The sequence below is a fragment of the Microtus oregoni genome, unplaced genomic scaffold, assembly GCF_018167655.1.
Source record: "Microtus oregoni isolate MIOR12 unplaced genomic scaffold, Mior012 000013F_ref0000133, whole genome shotgun sequence".
Lineage (NCBI taxonomy): Eukaryota > Metazoa > Chordata > Mammalia > Rodentia > Cricetidae > Microtus > Microtus oregoni.
Genome location: NW_024543072.1, coordinates 8,592,411 through 8,615,119, shown reverse-complemented (window position 1 = coordinate 8,615,119; position 22,709 = coordinate 8,592,411). Strand labels below are relative to the sequence as shown.

Sequence of the window (22,709 nt, the reverse complement as noted above, 5' to 3'; positions counted from 1 at the left end):
TGTTGCTGGATTTGAGAGTAGGAATCCTGCCTCTCTCAGCTTAACATGATGCTCAGTCTGTGCTTTGGCTACACTGGATGCTTAGCTTTTTCTACTAGGTGAGTGGGTTAGGGCAGATGGCTTGAAAGCTGGTCTCTCTTCAGCCCTGTGAGGAAGTGGATGGCCTCCCTTGTCTCAGCCTCCTGTGTTGTCTCAAGGAATGAGTGTTCATTGGTAGCTAGATTAATTACAATGAGCTGACGTGAGAGATGGTGAAGCCCTGCCCCTAGCCATGCCCTAGTAGTGGCTTTGATGTGCAGACGGCCCTGACCCTTTTCAGTTATGAAAATCTTAAGGCATTTGGAGTTCTTGGTGTGAGCTCAGTACACAAGACACGAGTACATATGACACACATATCTGCCCATGACTTCACACGTCACAGTGGGTTCTAGGTCCTGGCGTCTGCTATAGAGGGTATAGCCTCAGTTGTATACCGGACTGGCTAATGCTACAGTCCTGCCCTATCATTGATTTTTTTTTTTCAGACTCGTGCTTTCTGCTCTTGCTCGACAAGTTTGCTTCACAAGTGTGAGGCACAGGGTCCCCAGTGCTTGTGTGCTAGCTGGGCAGAGGGCAAGGAGCCATGAGTACCATCAAGTGAGTGGTAACCCTGGGATGGGGTTCAAAGAACTTCTTCCCTAGGTCTGCCAGGCTCTGTCCTGCATTCACTGTCTACTCCTCCAAACCCTGGTCTCCATTTCTCTTTCCCCACTACTTCAACTAAAAAAAACTAGACATGGCCTTAGTCTTGGATCTTTTATTGAGCGCCAGCTGTATAGGGAGAACTATTTTACATGTGAAGGGTGAGCAATGCCCGTACAGACAAAGGGTCATGACCTGTCTTGGTCCGTTCATATGTTCCTGGCCTTGGAAACGAGACCATGGGCAGAGCTGAGTGTGGTAGGGTGTGCTTCATTTTTCTGTGACTCACTTTTCACCGTGTGCACTGTCTCCCACATCCTAACCCAGCATGTACCCACCTGTCTGCAGAGGATGGATAGGTGCACCATTCCAGGTAGGCCTTAGGTACAGAAGTCCAGATCTCTTAGAAGAAGGGGTACTGTCATTGGTGGTGTAAATGGTTTCTTATTGCAGTGTGCGTGCGTGTGTGTGTGTGTGTGTGTGTGTGTGTGTGTGTGTTGGGTGCAGAGGTGAGTGTAGCTGGCATTTTCTTTGCCAGTCGGCTCTCAAATAATGACACGACAACTTATTACTATGAATGCTTAGCCTTAGCTTCAGCTTGTCCCACTAACTCTTAACTTAATTTAACCTGTTTCTATTCATATACATTTTGCCTTGGGTTTTTTTTTCTTTTTAACTTTTCTTTCATTCTGTATGCCCTGCTTTCCTGACTCCTCCATGTCTGTCTGCCTGGCCCTTCCTCTCTCCCTCTCTCCCTCTGTCTCTGTTGAGCCTAGATTCCTCCTTCTCCTTACTCTGCTGAGAAGTCCCATCTATACCTCCCGCCTAGCTATTGGTCATTTAGATTTTTATTAGATCTATCAGGTGCCTTAGACAAGCACCATAAACAAATGCAATGCATCTTTACATAGTTAAACTAAGATTCCACAACAGGTGAGGGTTGGGTGGCTTGGGTGCAGAGGCAAGGGACTGGTGACTTGAGGAGATGAGAAGCTAGTTGGCTGGCTGATGAGAGGAGCCCCATAGAACTAGGGGCTAGACTCAGGCTCCTTCCTCTGGGCCTGCCTTGGGTGAGAGCAGGACATAGAGCACCTGTGTTTGTCTGATCTCCCTGGGGTAGCCTGCCCATAGCCCAGCCATACATTGCTTTGACCACTGGCTTTGCCCATGGCTGTATCTTTCCCGGCTGAGATTGTCTCCCTTCCACCTGCTTCCCTGCTGCTCCTGCCCCTTTGTCTGTTCTCCCATCGCTATGGATCAGTATTCTGCTCTCTCTGGGACACCCTCAAAAGTATCTGCCTACTTTGCAGTGCCTGCCAGTTTCTTCCTTGCCCGTGGTACCCTCTGATAGTTCTGCAGAAGAGTCCAACTGGGCAGGCTTCTCTGGGGAGAGTGAGACACAGCCCTGGGACTCTGCCTCTGTCCTCAACATTCCACGGCAGAACTACTTTCTCCAGAGCCCAGCCCCCTCACAGAGTGCAAAGAAGCAGCTCAGCACTGAGGGGCTTTAGGTACAATGTCACATCTGACATCATCCTCTGACTACCTTTTTATAGGTGGAGACAGGCCTTGGAGGCTGTGTGGGGGTGAAATGTAACTGGCCAACACATTTTGCCTGTGTTGCCTTGGACAAGTTACTAAGTCTTTTTGACTCTCAGTTTCCAGCTCTACAAAAATAACACCAGTGCTCAGATAAACAGTGTCTTAGCGGTCAAGAGAACTAGAAAAAGAAGATTCTGTAGCTTATAGCAGAACAACCCGTGGTCAGAGCAAACCAGTGTCTTCTCATCTACTTTTCCCTATCAGCCCAACAAGAACCTTGGAGAAGGTTCCAGCCATGGCTGTGAGTCTGATGCCAAGTCTCCCCACATATGGTGAAAGGATCCCATGCTTCCGGCCTGCTTCCGCAGTCACTGACCCAGGATGGTGATGCAGTCCAGAGTTTACATGCATTACATAAGTGGGCCTGCCCTCCTTGGACAGCAGGGCCTGGGGAACTCCTGCATCTGTGCTCTGCTTGCTGGCCCTGCAGTGTGGGTGACTGGATGATCACCTTTTACATGCTGGGCCCTGGGTACTTTTCAGAATCTGAGTGGCTGAATACAGCAACGGTGCACCTGCAGGAACTGTCAAGTTTGCCCCCACCCCTTCTGTTCCAAGAGGGCAGGCCCAACCCTATGCTCTGCCCAGTCCCTGCAGGCCAGAAAAACAGCTGAGACTTGCCTTTCACCTCTGTGGCCAGAGCTCAAATAGGGCTTTGCAGAGGAAACGGCTTTCTGACATGCCAAGCCTGCCCTGATCAGGCAAGTTGTACTCTTAGTTCCAACTGGGTCTAGTCCCTGCAGCCCTCAGAACCTCGGTTTCCCTACTAATAACACGGGAATGTGATTGAATCGACTGACTATTCTCAGAATTCTTAGTTCTGAGTGGTGTTTTTCTTGGGATGGGGCTTGGAGAAGAAGACTGTGGCAGTTAAGTAGACAGGTTAGGGGACAGTGAAGGCCAGGATTCTGAGAGGGGGATTCTAGCCTTGTTCTGTCCATGGAGCTACTAGAGAAGGCATATCTATGACCCTTGGTGGCATTTGGGACTATTGAGCTGCAAGAGAAGGGGGTGGCTTGCTCAGAGACCTTTGACTGTTTGGGGATGCCTGATGACTGTTGTGAGGCTAGGAGTGTGGCCACAGGCCTGGGGAGAGGACTATTTAGGGTGTAATTAGTGTACTTTTGGCATCCACCAGACTTCCCCTTCCTCTTAACACAGTCTTGAAGGCTGTGGACTTGTTTAAATCGTATCCAGCAAAAATGAAAGAAAGGAAAGGGGGAAGGGAAGAGGGTTGTTATTTTGTGAAATTGCATTTCCCAGCCGTGAATGTGAGTCACAGGGTTTGGAGCTTCAAATTTCTTGTTTGGATGAACTTTTCTCCAAGAGGCTGAGGCTATGCTGCCCCAACTCAGGCTGCTTTGGGAAGATAGAGCCTGTACTGTTCTGGTACCAGACAGGTCTCCCAGTCAAGATAGTGTCCTGGGAGTTTGTGCTCTGAGACCCATGAAGTGACTACTGCTGCCAGATTTTCCAGGGGGGCTGGGCAAAGCATATTTGGAAGGAGGTCAGGAATTGTCATCCGATAGATTCAGAGTTTTGGCTTGGGAGAGATAGAGGAATCTGGAGGTGAAGTGGTGGTGGTGGTGGCGGTGGTGGTGGTGGTGGTGGTGATGGTGGTGGTGGTTGTATATTAGTGAAAATATGTTTAAGGGCCACAGAACTGTATGCTTTAAAATCATCAAACTGGTAACTCGTGGAAATTTGATCACACACCAAAATATGCCCTTGGTTCCAAGCCACTGCTGTGATGACTTTGAGGTGGAGCCCAAAAAAACTGTTTTTGTTACTAGTTTCCAGGTCATTCAATACAAGTTTGGAATACTCATTTCATCTGTGGAGTGTGGGGTAGTGACTCACAAGGTTGTGATGAGAACCAGCTATCTCCATAAATGCACAGTTCTTAGGGTCTGGCCTGCCACCATGGCCACCTTGTCTGATTTCCACCAGCGCTGTCCCTCTGTACTTCAGAAAGTGACCCTGTAGGCTGCCTCCAGGATTGGAGCCGTTGCCTCTCAAGGATCCACTCCCTTCTGGGCTCGCCCAAGAGCTACAGAGTTGGCCTAGACCCCATGCTGGCTGGTGCTGGAGCGCTCTGTCCTCTCCAGCATGGAGTGGTGAGCCAGGTGGCTAAGTAGACTGTCTTCAGGATCCACGTGATTCTCTTGCTGCAGAAAAGCAGTATGCTAGACTTGGGCAGCTCTAGGTATGATGTCTTTGTGTTCTTCTGGGGCCAGACTCTGGCCAAAATAAGGTAGGAGAGAATAAAGGCCCGGAGAAGGAAAGGCCCCATTCGGGGTCACCTAGCAAGTGTCTGAGGTACTGTCTTACCTGGAAGATGAGGGCTGGGTCCTCTAGGAGCTGAGTGACCAGCTTCTGAAAATGGAAACATGAGATTTGAAGCTATTCTTGTTGGGGTTAGGCAGGGTGTACCCCATCCCCTAGACTGCTGTCAATTTTCATCTCTCCCCTTCCCATACAGAGGAGACAGAGGACTGCCCCTGTTCTAGGCCTCTGCCTGTCCCCCCCCCGCTTTGTAAAGGAGTCTAAGTTCTTGGTTTCAGGGACCTTGTTTCTCTATCAGCCTAAGGACTCGTGAAAACAAGGCTTCATCTTCACATCAGCCTAAGGCCAGAGCTCATTCCTGCCATTTAGGACATCTGTAGTGGGCTCAGAGGACTCTAACCGGTGTGCCCAGGTTCCCTATTGACTTTCCTGGGGAAGCTGCTGCTTTCTGGCCTTCACTAGGAAAGGGTAGCCCTTTGCCATTCCTTGCCAGCCCCACCTTCACTGAATTCCTGTGTGCTGTGCCTCCTGGAGCCCGTGAGGCCTATAAATAGAGGCTGTGTACACCAAGAGGGCCTGAGTCGTGTATGCTTGGGAGCTCCACGGAGTGTCTGGTTCCTGTCATGTGGAGGTGGCTCAGGCTGGCAGAGCTCCTCTGCACATTGGCCTTCAGATCTGAAAATGGTAGCCACACTGCAGACTCCTTATGAGACGGGAAATAGAGTCGACAGAGATGTGTCTGAAGTCCCTCCATACCTGACAAGTGGCTTCCCACAATGCCGCCTATATTAGTCACTCTTCTGGTTTCTGTGTTAAAATACCAGCAAAAGTAGCTTAAGGAAGGAAGGGTTGCTTTAGCACACATCAGAGGATACTGTCCATCATGACAGGGAAGTCGTGCCTTCAGGAGCCTGAGGTTGACCGTCACATTGCTGCAAACCTGATTTGTCTTTTTATTGAGTCCAGGACCCCAGCCCAGGGAACGGTACCTCCCACGCTTTGGGTGGGTCTTCTCAAATTGCTTCACCCAATCTGGAAACTCTCTCACAGACATGCTGAGAGATTTATCTCCCAAGTGCTTCTCGATCCTGTCCAGTTGATAGTATTAACCTCCACATCTGGCACAGTGTGTCAGGAACTGATTGTAACAATGGCCACAGCTGCTAACATCATCACCATGGTACCCAGGAGTCCTAGGGCCCAGACATGTGACAAAGTTCTTCAGCATCGTGACCTCACTTTGCCCTAATGGAAGCCTGAGATCAGTCCCACAGTATGAGCAGGGTCCCTGAGGCCAAACCCACAACTAGAGTTAGGATTTGAACTCGGGCTTTGGGGCTAACTGAAGGTTCTGTGTGAATTGATGTGGGATGGTGAGTGAGAGCCTCCATCACCTCAGCCCTGAATGGCCTCTGTTCCCACAGGCACTGAGCAGCAGTGTGTACAGGAATGCTTCGCCCTATGGCTCTCTCAACAACATTGCCGACGGCCTCAGCTCCCTCACCGAGCACTTCTCAGACCTGACGCTCACGTCCGAGGCCCGCAAGCCCAGCAAGCGGCCTCCACCCAACTACCTGTGCCACCTGTGTTTCAACAAAGGACACTACATAAAGGACTGCCCTCAGGTAAGGTAGCTTTGCCCAGTTGGCTCTCCATGCTTCCTTCCTGGCTGGGTCTGTGGGCACCATGGATTCCCCTGGCCCTCTGTTTCCCTGATACTGTTAAGTGAGGTAAGGCTCTCTGGGTGGAGGGACACAGACCCCACTTGGGTCCGTGATGCTTGATCAGCAATCTGCATGGGGGATTCTGGACCCAAACCAGGCCCCCACGTGAGGTTCTGGCCCTCCGGGTCCCACAAATGTTCCTGCAGGGTGGGTCCTATTATAGCGGGGCAGGAGGCAGCCTGCAATCTCTTCATAACTCTCCAGAGGCCCCATCTGCTCACACTCACCAGGAAGGAATGTGGGCTCATGGCCAGGAATCCAGATGTGCACCCCCTCCAGATCCACCACAGCCTCCTCTGCCTAGAACAAGGAATGATCAGGGGTCCTAGCCTAGTTGTGCCTCAGGATAGGCCTGGGAAAAGGCATTGGGTACCAAGAGACTCGGCATCCCTCTCAGGGTGCAGGCCTGGGAGTTGGAGGGTGTTGGGGGCAGCCCCATTCTGTCCCTTGTGCTTTGCAAGGCTTCTGTAGCTAATTCTACTCTCTGGACGACAGACTCACCGATACAGACAGGATCCTGGGGAGCAAAGACAGAGCTCTCTTTTTCAGGACAATTTGAGCTTATCAGTGATCCTTTTCCCCTGCTATTTTTTCCACATTTTCTGTTTTTTTGTTTTATAATGCAGTGCTGGATTTGTTTTATATATGTAATGGTAATGGAATCCCATCAACTCTGAAAAACCATGTAGTATTATCCTCCAGATGCTGGATCCAGAGTGGAACTGGGTGGGAGCCAGGATGGGCTTGCCACTCATTGTATCCCAGGCACTTCTCAGGAAGGGCTGTGCCAGGCTTCGGACCCTGGTGCTTCAAGTCTAGCCCCGACACAGCTGTTAATGGTTCCAGGTAGAAAAGCAGAACCCCAGGCACACCTTAGGCCCACTTGACGCCCCTCCTGAAGCCCTATGTAATGGGAACTCACCACTGTGTCCTACACATCCCACAACCCATCCTCCCATGGGGGCAGTGAGCAAGAGGCCTTTGGGATCTTGTGTCTTCACTGGAGGCTGTAGAACTCTGATCAGGCGATAGATAAGGATTTAGAGTCTGCCCATGGCCCACTAACTGGCAACTTCTTCCCAACCAAGAGCTCCCACATGCCAGCCATTCAGGACACCTCAAGAACCACCCCACCGTGGGCAGCTTGGGAAATGGGCGAGCAAGACCTACTCACATTAGTGAGGAGACAGACCTTGTGCCAAATGTACCCCGGCAACCTGTCACGTATTGCTGGTGACTGACTGCCTGTTTGTAAGGCTCCGTTGAGCCTCTTTCTGAGAGGCCAAAATGAGTGCTTTGAGCAAGGAAGGAACTCATGCAGAAGTTGAGCTGGGCCGTGGAGGAGCCAGGATTTAATGCCAGCAGGTGAGAGTCTCCGAAATATTGGGTTAGAAAGGTCCTTGGTTTTCAGCAGAATGCTGATGTTGGCTTTCCTTCTCATGGATAACATGCTCTTAGTGTGTGGTAGGTGAGGGAGGAGGGGCAGTGGGACCGATGAGTCTCTGAGAGCTATAGAGCTGAGGAAGACACAGAATTGCTACTTGGTGCAGCCATGAGTACCTGGGCCATCCCTACTTGAGGCCTGGGCTCTATGCAGCCTAGATAAGCTAGAACTGGCTGACTGTGCTATCCTAGTCTGTCCTAAACCTGATTGTATTAGGGACTCCAGGAGGCCTAGGGATCTATCCCCCGTCTGGTTCAGTGGTGGAGGCGGAGTTGGAATAAGACAAAGGAGAACCCTAACTAGCACAAGGGTGCCATCGCACAGGCAGGGCAAGTACCGGGCAGGGCCTGGCACAGTGGAAATGTTTGGTACAGGCTGTCAGGCATACTGTCTTCGCTTGGACACCACCATGAAGAGAGCCCCCTCCCTCAGCTGGGTGCTAGGTAGAGGGGATTTTGGGTAGGCTGGAATGTAGTTAGATGCTATCCACCCTCCAGTGACCACACCCAGCTGCTGGGCCACATTCCTCCCTGTATACCCTCACCATCTGACTCCTGAACCAGCTGAGATTCTTATGCTATCAGGTGTTTAGCACAAGTCTTCCTGAAGAGAGGAAAGGAGTGATTGAACTTTTTTTTTATAAACTCATGATTCTAATGAAATGTTATATACAACAGGTCAAAATATGTAGTATGTAATTGAGATGTGGTGACCCAACCCCTGTACTGGGGAGCGAGACAGGAAGATCACCATGGCTCATCAATATTGTATCATGGGTCATAATTTCTATTTAAGTCGGAGTGGTAGCCAGGTGGTGGTGGTGCACACCTTTAATCCCAGCATTTAGGGGGCAGAGGCAGGAATGTATCTGCGAGTTCAAGGCCAACCTGTTCTACAGAGTGAGTTACAGGACAGCCAGGGCCATTCATTGTACAGAGTAACCCTGTCTTGAAAAATCAAGGAAAACAAAAAAGACTGAGTGGTATCCCACCAAAGCAATATGCCTTCTTGGTCCTCAGTGGACCTGCCTGATTCCACCCCTGCCGTGGATAGAGCTGCTGTGAGTGTGTGCTTATCTGTATCCCCGAAAATCTTTGATTCTGGCTTTCTACTCTGAACTTTATTGTTCCCTTCTGGGAAGTTGCTTAGTTCATCTTTATTCTTGTTTCTTGGTGTGGAGGCAAAGGTTGGTTTACTGACTCAACACCTTTTTATTGCTATCCTTTGTTTTTGCTATGAGATATTCTCTCTAGTCCAGGTTGGCCTCAGACTTGTGATCATTGTGCCTCAGATACCGTATGTATAAACCACCAAACTTAGCCATATCTTCATTTTTTTCTTTTGTTCTTGTTTGACATGGAGACAGGATCTTACATAGCTCAGGCTGGTCCCAAAATTGCTAGGTAGCACGAGCTGGTCATGAACTCTTGATTCTCCTTCTTCCACTTTCCAAATGCTGGAATTTGGCCACCACATCCTTGTGTGTGTGTGTGTGTGTGTGTGTGTGTGTGTGTGTGTGTGTGTGAGGTATGTGCATGTATGTGTGAACTCCTATGTGATGCCAAAAGCTGGCAACTGGTGTCTTTCTCAATCACTTCTCCAACTACTTTTTAAGCCAAGTCTCTCTCTGTAGTTAACTAGTTCAGCTTGATTGGCTGGTCAACAAGTTCCAGGAGTCTTCCTATCTCTTCCTCCTCGGTGCAGAGACTATAGACATACACAGCCACACCAGACTTTTACGTGGATTCTAAGGATCTAAACTCAGGTCTTCATTCTTGTATGGCAAGCACTTGGATAGCTGAATTAGCTCCCGAGGCCCGCACACCTTTTTTCATTGTTGTAAATGTTTATAGTCTGTGAGCCACATCCCATGTTAGGTATGCCATGTCTGTTATATGCCACCTAGTGTTTTCTTGAGTCTTCCTTTTGAACCCACTGGTTGTTTAGCAGTGTGTTGTTTAATAGTCACATATTTGTGCGTTTTCCAAATAGCTTTTGATGATTTCAGAATTTATTCCACTGTGGTCAGAGGACATGCCTGTATTGTTCCATTCCTTCCAAATGCATTGTGGTTGTTCTGGAGCTCAGCATGTGGCTGGCCTGGAGACTTTCCTGTGAGAAGGTTGGGCGGGGTGTTGTGGGGGTGTCTGCTAGGCATGCTGGCTTACAGTGCTGTTTATGTCTCCTGTTGCTTTGTTGATGTTCTGCCCAGTTCTCTATCCATTAGGTGCAGATACCAGTGTCTCCAACTGTTATTACTGAATTACTCCTTTGTCTTCCGTTGTCTATCTTTCTTCATGTGATTTGGTGTTCTCTTATTAGGTGTGCGCTATCTTTCTAATGGTTAGAGCTTTCTGCTCAACTGATCCTTTTACCATTATAAAATACAGGGCTTTCCCCTCTAGTAACATTCATTTTTGTTTTTTGTTTTTTCGGGTTTTTTTTGTTTTTTTAAATATTTATTTATTTATTATGGACACACTATTCTGTTTGCATATATGTCTGTAGGCCAGAAGAGGACGCCAGACCTCATTACAGATGGTTGTGAGCCACCATGTGGTTGCTGGAAATCGAACTCGGGTCCTTTGGAAGAGCACGCAATGCTCTTAACCACTGAGCCATCTCTCCAGCCCCTCATTTTTGTTTTAAAGTCTGTATTAGGGCTAGAGATATATAGCTCAGTGATAGAGCACTTGTCAAATACATACATGCAAGGTCTTAGATTCAATCTCTAGCACTACGAGAAACCAAAACAAAAATCCATGAAGTCTCCTTTTTTTCTGACAGTGGTATACCTGGCTTTCTAGTGATTGTTTTTCATCTAGTCAGGTATTTTTTTTTTTTTGCTCCCCTTCCCCTATTCAGGTATTTGAATCTGAAGTGAGTCCCCTGGAGGTAACATATAATTGATTGGATTTTAAGTTTTCCCGATCTGAAAAACAAAATCTCTGCATTTTGATTGGATTCTTTAATCCATTCACCTTTAGTATTATTGGTATCAGTTTCATTTACTTCTGCCATGAGTTTTTATTCTATACATTACTTATCTTTTTATTCCTCTATTTCATTCTTATTTCTGTCCTTTGTGTTCATTTTCTAGTGTAGCATTTTGATTTCTATAATGATTTAAATGCTATTCTGTAGTGATCTACTTGTTGGATGTTGTTTACATTATGAATCTTAGTTCACCAGCACCACATACAGAAATACCACTCCTCCACAGCTCTGTGAGCTGCTGGTTTGGGCCTTCAGGTATTCACCTGTGCCAGATCTGTTTTTGTGTTCACCCTACACAGAGTCTGTTGAGCTGCTTGGTTGCATTGATACGGCTGTCATTAGATTTGGGGACTTTTAGGCTATTGTTTCTTCAAATATTCTTTCTGTTCTTTTATCTTTTGTTCTATAGAAGTATTTCTAAAGGATCCAGATGTGTTTAGAATTCTCCATAGTTTAACTGGGGTAAAATAGACCTTGCCAGGTCCCAGAGTTGTCCATGAGCTCTGACATTTCACAGAGGCAGCAAGGAGAACACAGTTAACATTTTCACTGTCAGAGGCTCTGGTCTGGTAGCATGTGGCTTGATTCTTTTAGAGGAGCTGGGGATGCGCACAGTTGATAGAATGCTTGCCTAAGATACACAAAGCATTTCCATCTCCAGCATTTCATAGGCCAGGGCTAGCGTCCCACTTCTGTAATCTAAGCCACTCAGAATGGGGAGACACGAGGATCAGAAGTTCCACGACACCCTCCTCCGCTACATATCAAGTTCAAGGACAGCTTTGGTTGTGTGAAACCTCACTTTAAACTGGACGCATAGCGGGCAGTGAGTGCAGACTTTTAATCCCAGTACTTGGGAGGCAAAGGCAGGCAGATCTCTGTGAGTTCAAGGCCAACCTGGTCTACAAATTGACTTCCAGGACAGCCAGGGCTATTACATAGAGGAAAGAAGAACCCTGTCTCAGAAAAGCAAGCAAACAAACAATCAAACAAACAAACAAAGAAGAGGAAACAGTAAAAAGAACAGCATAGCAGTCTCCAAGGCTCTGTTCATATGACTCGGGGGCACTGTGAAGGGTACTGAGTACTATAAGAAGTCTGGAGTCCCCAGAGCAGAGGTAGAAGTAATAGAGATCAGTTCTTCAAGGAACATCACCTTGTGGGTGAGGCAGTGCCAGGGCCCATCTCTAGTAGATGTCCAGGAAAACTTAGGAGCCCGGAGTGTTGCCACTTTTGTTTCGTTTTTTTCTTTTTGGAAAAACAAACGAACAGCCCTGTAGTTCCTGACTTTGGGTGTGTGCAATGATGTGACTGTTTTGAAGCCTGAAGGTAAATAGTAAAGTCACCATCCAATAATCCCTAAGTCTCTCACCTTCTCTGTAGGTGCAATAGCACTCCTCAGTTTCCATTCAAAACACCAAGGCCCAGGGAAGTTAAGTAACTTGCCGCTGGTCACACAGCTGGTGACTATATAAACTTGGAACTCAGGTCCCCTGAGTCTAGGGTCCAGACTTTTTTTTTTGTTTATGCCCTATATCCACTGTTTGTAAGATCAGAGGTTTTGGTTTTTGTTTGTGTAGCCCTGGCTGTCCTGGAACTCACTCTGTAGACCATTCTGGCCTCAAACTCAAGAGATCCGCCTGCCTCTGCCTTCTGAGTTCTGGAATTAAAGGTTGGTGTCATTGCACCTGGCGAGATCCGAGATCTTTAAAAGAGAGGGACTGCTGGAAGGAGAGGCTAAGCCGCCACACCTGCCCATCTGCCATAACTCACCATGGGGTCAGCCTCAAGGGGTCTGCTGCCTGGTAAAGCAGAGAGGTCAGGGTAGTTCTGGTGGCAGTAGACACCTATTGTCTGCAGGGGACGCCTAGGTGGTACCTGTTAACGGCCTGCAGGGTCATCTGGGTGCCTGGTGTTGACATCTGCAGCCTAATGGGGCAGGACCCTGAGGATCTGAGCCTCCAGTCCTTCTAGCTTGGTCTGTGTATTTGTAGTAGGGATTAGGAATGCAACTTTTCTACGTGCCTGTTGGGTGCAGGCATGCTTCTGGGATAGACACAGCCCTGGCGGTGTGGCTAAAGTCTGTCCCACTCTGCCTGCGACACTGTGGGGGGTTTCAGAGGCGAGGAGCTAGACCAGAGAGGGAAGACATCCAGGCCTCTCTGGACATTGCATGCCCTTGTTCACAGCTGGCTCTCCCAGAGGAGAGGCAGGAGGTGTGGTCAGAGCAGGTGGTGAGGGCCTACATGCCAGGCTGTAACCCTGGGCTTAGTGTTGCGGGCAGGGAAGCCATCTGGGTTTGGGTAACAGGCTCATATTAACATTCTGAAAGATCATTCTGGGGCAGGTTGGACCTGGAAGAGAGGAGGCCTGGCTGCTACCAAAGACAGCTTGTGAGTAGAAGGTGATGAGACCAGAGAAAAGGCAGGGGGAGCAGAAGTGGAAGGTGAGGCAGCCTGGAACACCACAGTCAGTGAGGAAGAAAGGGCTCATTTGGGGCTCAGAGACTGGGTACATCGCAACATAGTGGGAATCAGGAAGCATTACACTTGACAAAGAGCCAAGGGATCCCTCCTGGCTACCACAGATCCATAGAAATGGTTCTTACGTGTTTTAAGACCATGAAAGGAAATAAATAAAATAATAACAATAAATATGTAATTAGATTCTATTCTGGGTGTCTACACTAACACAGTTAGAAAATATAATTTTTAGTAATTTATAAAGGAAGGGCCACACCAAAGAACAAGTACCTGTGCGCATGAAAATCATCAGTTAACCTAAGAGGGGCTGGTGACCTCTTCCAATTAGGTGGTCTTGCTGATTATAGGGACCCACACAGGGTCTGCATGCCATCAGTAAGGATTCTGATGTTAGTAAGGGATTCCATTAGGAAAAAGAAAAGAGCCCTGCATTTATGAACTGAAAGGCCAAGTTAAAGCCATCGTTCTGTATGTTGTTCTACAGTGTGTGCAACACTGGATAAGTTGCCTAACCTGTCTGAGCCACTTCACAGCTGCAATTTGGCCTTGCCTTTCTGTTGACTTGGAGGTTGTGTTAGGAACTCAGGACCCAGTGTCCTTTCTCTAAGATCTCCCTCTTCCCAGCCGTGCCAAGCCTGGCAGCCACCCTGCAAGCCCTAACCTAGATGCAGAAATTCTCCCAGCCTGTAACCTCCCCTCCTCCCAAGACCTTCTTGATGAGTTGTGGTCCCTGTCTTGAGGGAGGTCCAGGGGGTTGTCACCTGTGCCTCCTTGTCCGGCTAAGGGCTGGAGCCCAGGGGAGCACGGTCCTGAGTCAGCACGCCTGGCTGCTAATGTGATCCAGATGTCAGACGGAGCAGAACCATCACCCCCTCCCTGCTGGCAGCTCGGGTTTCTTGGAGATTGCAAAAGAAAAAGAAAAATAGAGCAGAGAGAGGCTCAGATCCCAGTACAGCTGAAACCTAAGGATGTAAATAGTTTCAGGGTCTTACTAGGGGAGGGGCGTTGGCCCTTCTGCCTATCCTGCCTCCACTGCCCTTGAGCCGCAGCCTTGCCCCTCACCACAGGCCCGAGGAGCCAGTCCCTGAGGGTTTGGGTGTTCAAAGGCAATAAGCAGGGGTGACCAGCCATGTCTGACCCAGGCTTGGGCGATCAACCCCTCATTCCAGTCCTGACCTGGCAGCAGGTTTGGGTATTCCCTGAGGTTGGAGTGGGTGGAACTGCCCAGAGGACAGACAGAGAGGGACTGTGGATCTGTGGAGTTTCCCTTGCAGAACTTAGGTCAGGAATTTGAAGTTTCTTAGAGCTTCCAAGTGGCATGGAGAGCCTGAAGAGGTTAGCCACTCATCGAGCCTAGCCCTTCCCTCTACTTGTGAGCACCTCCAATAAGAGGGAAAGTTTTCAGGCTGAAAGGTTTAAAACCTCTGGTCAGTCTACAACTGCTGTGGCTTGGACTTGGTTTGAGTGTGCCTCTCAAGGGCTCATGTGTAGGGAGCTTGTCTCCCATAGTGTTGGTGGATGAAGGTGGAGAGGTGGCTGGGCTCTATGAGGCGGGCGGGGTGGGAGATGGTTAAGTCTTTGGAAGGACTTTGCAGGACTCTGGTTATGTCTTGGGAAGGGCTTATTATGAAAGAGTAGGCTTCTCCCTTTGCCAGGTGACCGCTTGGTCTTTCTAGTGTTGCTATCCCTTCCCATGGGAGCGTCAAAGGACTTGATGTTTGGACTGTTAGCCAAAATGGTGGGATCAATAAACCCATTTTCTTCATGAAGTGTGAGCTTCAGGTATTTTATTATAGTAACAAAACACAGAGAGGACCACCTCAGTGAGCTGGTAGGGAAACTGAGGGCTTTCCTACAGAACCTGAGCTAGGATGACTTTATAGAAAGATCTGCAGAAGGAAGGATGGGAGCCAGAAGCAGGAAAGGAAGGAGGAGGATGAGGGGGAAAATGGGAGGAGAGAGGCTAGCAGCATCATTTTGTATTTCCCTGAGGAATCCTGGGCTGGGGCAGGTAAGAATGACTCCTCTGGAGCCTGGGACAGCTTCCTGTGGGGACCTGGGCTGTGATGTTCTAGGTCCTGGCACAGTACGTGGAATACTATGAGTGTCCAGAAATGTTCAGGAACATTGCTGGGGGCTGTGACTGCTGCTTGGCTTAGAGTTTCATGGGCCCTGGTGTTAGAAGGTGCCAGGACTCAGATCGTGTCCCAGCCTTCGCTCCTTCCCTTCTGAGACCCCTTCTGCTTTATACTACCCTAGTGTGGCCTCTTCCCAACTGTGAGCTCTGGAAAATGAACCAGTCTTTCCAGGGCTTGTTTCCTCTTATTTCTAGGAAGGATACTGAAGAGACTGACGTCAGAGCATGCTAGCAGGCTGTTGTTACCTGAAGCATCTCCTGCATTCTCTGGGCACTTACATTAAGTCTCTTAGTGGCTGTCATTATTTTTAGGCTGCAAGTCAGCTCTGTCAAACTGTGTCCTAAAGTCTGGAGTGTGCCCCAGAGCTGTGGGGTCCCCAGAGGACTCTGGGCTCCCCCTTCCACCCTCTACCCACAGATGGGCTGGGCTGGGCTGCATGGGGCCAGGTGACAAAGCTGTATTTCCTCAGGGGCCTGAGAGGAACAGGGGATAGTTCCAAGTACTTGGGACCATGCTGGGAGAGATTCCTGGATGAGGCTCAAGGGATCTGTTCTACCCAGAGTGGTGTTCCTGGAAGAGGGCTGACGGGAGCTGGCTCTCAGCTTGGCTCCTACTGGCTCCAGTGGAAGATTGGGTTTGCTAGGTCTCACCCTACCCTGCACAGACATGAGGGGGCAGCAGCTGCAGAGGTGGCACGAGAGTGAAGGAGGAGGGGTGCGGTGCAGGACATGTGACAGAAAGGAGCTGTGGAGCCAGTTTCACATCCTCAGCCCGTGGTTCTCTGTTTAAGCATCACACGCTGCAAGGAGCCCCCAGTGGCTCCATGTCTCCATGATCAGTGCTTCATCTCCTAGATCCCGAGGGACAGGGTTTAGGGCAGAGCCTGAAAGGAGGACTTACCCGGAGCCTTGAGCAGCTTGCAAGGCCTGGGGAACAGAGCAAGAGCATCTGTGTCAGTCAGCATGTTGTCATTGTCATAAAGTGCCTGACCCAAGCTGACTTCCTAAAGGGGTTTATTAATAGATCCTGGAGCTTCCACCAAATGGTTTAGCTCGAACTCAGGCTGGGGCCACCCCTTGGCTGTGTGGCTGCGTGGCTGCATAGCTGCGTGGCAGGTGGTGGGAATACACATGAGAGCATGTGAGTGATTCAGTGCAGAACAGGGGAGAGAGGCAAGGGCTGGCTCCCACTTTTATAAGCACTCTCAGGGGGTAACCACCAAGGAGTCACATGAAAACCCTTGTGATGCCTTACTAAGGTGTATCCCAGTGAGCTAGGGACTTCTTCCTGGCTTGTACCGCCTCCTACTGCCTCAGCCTTTGGGACTGAACTCCCAGGGCAGGACCATTGGAGGACATTCAAACCATATCCAAACCACAGCGGTATCCTTGGACTGGGCTCCCGTCTCCAGTCAGCCTCCTCTGATTGCTCCTGCTGTCCCTGCTGAATGCTGGGACTACGGAGGGTCCCCAGTGCTAGGCTCTTGTCCTATGCTTCTCACATGACTTGTGTCTATCTTGGGACTGTTCAAGGAAGTGCGGTACTTGAAGCTGCCGCTACTTCAGCAGAGGCCTAGAAATGCAAGCTCAGGTTGAGGGTGTGACTCAGTGGCAGAGCTCCACCTGGCATGTGTAAAGACGCAGGTTCCGTTTCCTGCAGCCCCAGAGTCCACGTAGTCTTAAGTTTTCTGGATCATTCCTGGCCACACTGGAGTTCAGGAGTTCCTGTCTTACTGTACAGTGACCCCTGCTTTGCTTGTCCTGGAGTCTGCATAGTGGGCCTTCCTTCTACAGCTTGATAGGGGCCTTGCCTAGGAATTCCCATCTAGTTACAGGAAACTCACGTGCCAGTCTGCTTTTGATCCAGAGGGTGTTAGACTGGGGGTGGGGGTGGGTGGGAGGAAGGATGGGCAAAGGCACTAAAAGCACTTAGGCTACCCTGATTGGCTTGGGAGTCAGCAAAACCACCAGATCTGGGACAGGGCAAGGTGGGGGGAGCTCCCTCAGCTCGGTGTGGGAGGATGGGGCTTCCTCTGAGCAAACCAAAGGCATTTGTACCCAGGCAGTCTCCATGGACACCAGACAGGGCAAAGGGCCAATAGAACAGCGGAAGTGTTTGGATGAGACTGCTGACATGACCTAATCAATCAGTCAGGAACACACCGTTGAGGACATGGAGGGCTTCCAACCCTTAAAATGGTGGGCTTGCTGTGTGAAGTCCTGCACAGGCCAGGGAGAGGGCAGCAGAGGTCTCTGTCCAGCCTCCCACTCTGAGACTGTCCAGGTATGCCTGTCTTTTACTGTAATGACACAGCATTGTCATGGACAAAGGCCATGCTGAAGACCATTCATGAAACTGAGTTACCAAAACACACCCCCTCACACATTCTCATAATGCGGAGAAATTAATGATTTTAAGTTGATCTGCATTCGAAGCTTTCCTGGGGTGTGTGTACCTCACAGATTGCAGGTTGGACATACCTGGAGCTCTAGACAAGAGCGATCACACCATTTATCAAGGTTCCAGCTGGGCCCAGACTGTCACCGCAGAAGTCCTGGGTCTTAACTGCTATCCCCAGAGCGTCTCTCTATTACAGGCTTTTTAGGAGTGAGCATTGGCCTTAAGGACCCTGATGACCCTCCTGGAAGAAGCCATTTGGTAGTCATTGCACATGCGTGGGACCAAAGACTGTCTTGAAGCCTAGAAGACCTGTGTGTCCCACTCTGTTCTGGCCTTCTTGGTACCTAGGACTCTAGAAGCACCCCAAGGCAGAGGTTCCTCTAGGGAGGCAACAGAAACCCTGGAACTAGAGAGCTCCGAGAAGGAGGCTAGAAGGAGAGGCTAGGGGACTTGCCCTTGGTGTAGAGTCTGGGGAACACTGCTGTGTGTCCTTGGCCCCGTTGTTTGTTGTCTCTGTTTCCCTTTAACAGGAAAGAGTGGTTGAACCCAATTAATGATGCTCATCTTGGATTTCCCCTTAGGAGTGCCTGGGATATTTTATCTTGTTTATTTTGGGAGTGCTGCAAGTGTTGACTAGGGAGGTCTAGAGCAGGCCTGGACACACAGATTTGTCTAGATGTTCAAGCAATTGTGATGGGCAGCTGGGCAAAAGTACAGTACCCAGTGTGAACTGGTGTGTGCCCAGATGAGAGAATCCATGGGTGAGCAAGCTACATGTCTACATGTCCTTCTAAGGTCCCCAGGGCTCCTACTCCCTCATGCCTGTGCTCCATCCTAGAATCCTGGTCCACGTAGCCTTAGCGCTTGTGATTTGGAAGCACGCTTCCGAACAGATGGCTCTGGCTCTCAGGACTGTGGATTGTGTGATTTTAGATCTGAGGCTCTCTCATCTGTCCATACCTGAGTTCTATCATTCTAAGCCTCACATAGATGTCTGGGTTCTCATGGGCTCTCATTCTGGGGATGAAGTCTGCCTGAGTGTAATATGTCACCATCCCAAGATATGGTGCTGTTGTGGCCTTACCACAATGTCAGAGTCTAAACTCACCAACTCTGCGATGATCTGTCAGCCCATCTTGGCCAATGGCTACTGGAGCCCAGGGTCTGGCCTTTGGCTTCTTGAGACAAGGTGGTGGTTGCATGAGCATGGACAAAGGCCACTCCATCCTGCCTTGGGGAACAGTGAAAGTGGGGAGAGCAGAGACCCTATAGAACTCCACTCCCAACACTGCAGAGGAGGAGTGAAAGATAGAGCGGCTGTGTGGGGCGCCTTCCACCATGCAGCAAGTTCAGTGCCGAGGTGCAGCAGGACCTCTCGATTGTGTTTTGTATCTGCGCATCCCACGTCAGAGCTGTGGTGTCCAGAGTAGCAGATTAGGCTTCTGCATGAGGGTCTTTACCATACAAAGACCTCTCCAACTCAGACTTGACAAACACACCCGACTCCAGGTGGAGAGCAGAGACCCAAGAGATGAACTGCTTAGAGGGAATGGCACCCTGTCTCCCAGCTGTTATTGTGTGGTCCTTTCCAGCTAGCTATACCCCAGGCTGGCTTTTTGCACAGAACCCAGATGACCTTCAGTCCCTCTAAGGTAACAGAAACCATCCAGGTTTCTCGCAGAGCTAGAGCCATCTGGACGGAAGCCTGCTTCCAAATCACAAGCGCTAAGGCTACGTGGACCAAGATTCTAGGAAGAAGCACAGGCATGAGGGAGTAGGAGCCCTGGGGACCTTAGAAGGACATGTAGACATGTAGCTTGCTCACCCGTGGATCCTCATCATCGCAGAATTGCTGAGTTTAGACTCTGACATTGTGTTACGGCCACAACGGCACCATATCTTGGGATGGTGACATATTACACTCAGATACCTCCAGGATTTGACACCTATCACCTGTAGCCTGGTGACTGTACCAAGCCTAGGAGGACTCTCTCAGCCCCCATGCGACTCTAAGTCCAGGTCATTTTCAGGCCTTTTAGATCACACAGTTATGCCTAAGGACCGGTGTCCCATCTCTGCTGTGCTGGAATGTCAAGCCTGGAGCCATGCCATAGAAGGTGTGCCACAAATGTCCCTCCCTCTCTGTTTGACCTTGAAAATGTCCCTGCACCTCTCTGGTTTCTATCCTGCTGAGAGACAGTGGAATGTGACTCACAGAATGACCATGAGGATTCAGCAATATCTTGTAAGGACAAACCTGGCACATGGAGAAGGAGCAGAGACTGCCCACATGCCTACCAACTTAGCAATCTTGGCACAAAGCCTGCCTTGGTAAGAGATTGTGTTTGCGGAAGGAGACTGGGTGGCTACCTTTATAGTCACTTTAGGAGTGAAATTATGCTTTCAGAAAACCTGGGTTTTGAAAAGGCTATCAAAGTATAGGAGGAAGAGTCTAAGGATACGGGAAGTAGTAGGCACATTGGTAATGGTGATGATGATGGTAGTGGTGGTGATGATGATAAAGATAGTGATGAGGTTGTAGTGGTCATAATGGTGTTGGTGATGGTATTGATGGTGGTAGTGGTGATACCAGTTATGGTGATGATGATACTAATGATTGCAACGATGGTAATGATGGTGATGGTGGTGATGATGATGGTGGTGGTGGTCATAATGATGACTACTATATACTGAATTCCAACCATATGCCAAGCATTTGCTTTCAATGAGCCAAATCATTGTTCTTCCCACTGGAATGATGTCCGCCTAAGACTCAGAGAGATGCAGAAATTACCCTCTACTCTTGCTGCTGTTCAGTGGCATTGGCATTCAAATCCTGGTCCCTAGGGCTGTGCACAAAGAGATCTGTTTCCATTCGCCATCACTGGATGAGAGGTTGAAAGCCACTAGACGAGCAGTGGCCACCTCTTTGTGGGGCCACAAACAGCTCATGGTAGGGAAACAGGAGACATTTTCATTCTTTCCAAGAGAGATGGAATAACTGTGGTTTCTTTCTTTCTTCTGCACAATGCTCCTTATTTCCCATGTGGCTCTTTTTGCCATTTTTAGAAATCCAGAGCTGCCTATGGCTGGTAGGCCCACCCTCAGCCCACCTTGGCTGTGGAGATGCACATGTGCACAGAACTCCAGAGGTGGTGCAAGGGTGGGGGAGTAGGGAGGTAGGTGGTGGTGGTGGTGGTTGTGGTGATGGTGATGGTGCATGCTCCTCCTGCCAGGCCTGTGCATATTACAACAGGGCCAGGACTGTGCTGTGTGCCTGCTGCCTACCTAGGAGCTGGATGTGAGGCAGAAGCTTCCCTGACAGTCCTGCAGTTGGTTTGAGCCACTGCCCTTTTCTTGGCTACCCTCAGCCACTCATTTCCTGTCGTTTGACTTAACAGGAGGATTCAGGTCTTCATGAGGTGTGAGGGATAAACTCTCTCATGCTTTCCTCCCTCCACTCTTTGCTGCCCAGCCTGGCCTATCTGGACAGGGCCTATCTGGACAGAGCACCTGCTCCCTGGTCTGCTCAGCATGATCCCCAGGTGGCATACCAACTCCTGGGATCTTTGCTTTTTAGACCACTGGGAACACAGCCAAGATGGGACAGTGAGGACCAGTCATGGCACATGTGGGCAAGTTGCAGGAACTGGGGACACGAGACCTGCTGGGGACAGCCCTGACACTAGGAAAGCATAAATACATCAGAGGCCTTCGTGGGCTGTGGCAGCAGGCCTCTGGAGGCAGGAGCCTCAGAAACTGTGGCAGAGTCCCAGAACAGAAGCCCCCTCAAGGCATGCCTCTCAGAAATACAGGGGAGGCCAGCAGTCCCTCTGTCCCACTCTCTGCCCAGCAGTGAGTGCCTGAGCTCCATCCTGCTACTCAGGGCTTTGGTGCTGCTGGAGGAGCCAGGCCTCTGGCGACAGCACCTCTACTATGTGGAGGACCAGTGGGAAGTGATGATGACTGTGACCTGTCTGTGCCTTGTGTCTACTAGGTGCCTGATGGCTGGAATCCTGGACTTTCTGTCCTGGCTCTGGTTTCACTTGTCCTCCTGGGCTGCTTCTGTTTGGGGCTCAGCCTCTTCCTCATTCATCCCTCCTTCCTGGGGCCTGGCAGGTAGTTTGAAACCCCGAGGCCCACCTTAGGCTGCTGCACATGTTCTTCTGGCTCACCTACTGGGGAAAGAGTCTGCGTCTGTGTAATTAGAGAACCACACCAGAGTGCCCAGCCCACCTTTAGACTAGCTTTGGGGCAGACCCGTCAGTCCTGTTATTATATGGCTGTCCCATACGCTGTTCTTGCTCCGGACTTGGCCAGACCTCTTCCATCCATCTCAGCTGGAGAAAGGCATAGCCGTGACCAGGCTCAACCTGCATCGCTGGCAGAGAGAGGCTCGCCTGCAAAGTGCTACTTCAGACTTCTTAATCCCCAGTCTCTCTGCCTGACAGCATCCGTCTGCCTCATGTGGCCACAGAGACCTGTCCATACCCATCTGAAACCCACCGTGGCTTCCCATAGCTCCTGGGCTAAAACCTAGTCTTGTGTTGGAGTTCCGGGGCCCCTGAAGCTTAGCCTTTGCCCTCCAAGGCCTTCATCCTCATGTTTCCTGCCACCCAGCTCTGCTGCAACCGCAGTGAACCTTTTTCACTGTGACTTTCTCTGGCTCCCCTGACATTTTCTCACCACCCCAAACACAGGCTCCTGTTCTTCCCCAGCATGTCCTTTGATAGGCAAGTCAGAGCTCAAGTGTTCATTCATTGTGTATTTATGAAGCGCCTACTGTGTGTCTGGCATGGACCACTGTGAACAAGGAAGACAAGGAAAGAGCAGTCCACATTCCTGTGGGGTGACAGCAAAGAAATAGTCAGGGACACCAGGATATAAGTTATGTTCAAACAACAGGTTTGTCAGGGATCACCTCTCTGGGGATGTGGTGACTTGAGTGGAGACA

General features: G+C 49.8%; 1 protein-coding gene across 1 annotated transcript in view; it reads left to right on the top strand.

The window, feature by feature from the left end:
* The window catches only part of Zcchc24 (zinc finger CCHC-type containing 24), a 53,108-nt gene that overhangs the window by 6,210 nt on the left and 24,189 nt on the right, over positions 1 to 22,709 (top strand). Inside the window, exon 2 of the mRNA XM_041662645.1 lies at positions 5,994 to 6,194. Within this exon, the coding sequence (XP_041518579.1) occupies positions 5,994 to 6,194 (201 nt within the window). The remainder of the gene's footprint in view (positions 1 to 5,993; positions 6,195 to 22,709) is intronic.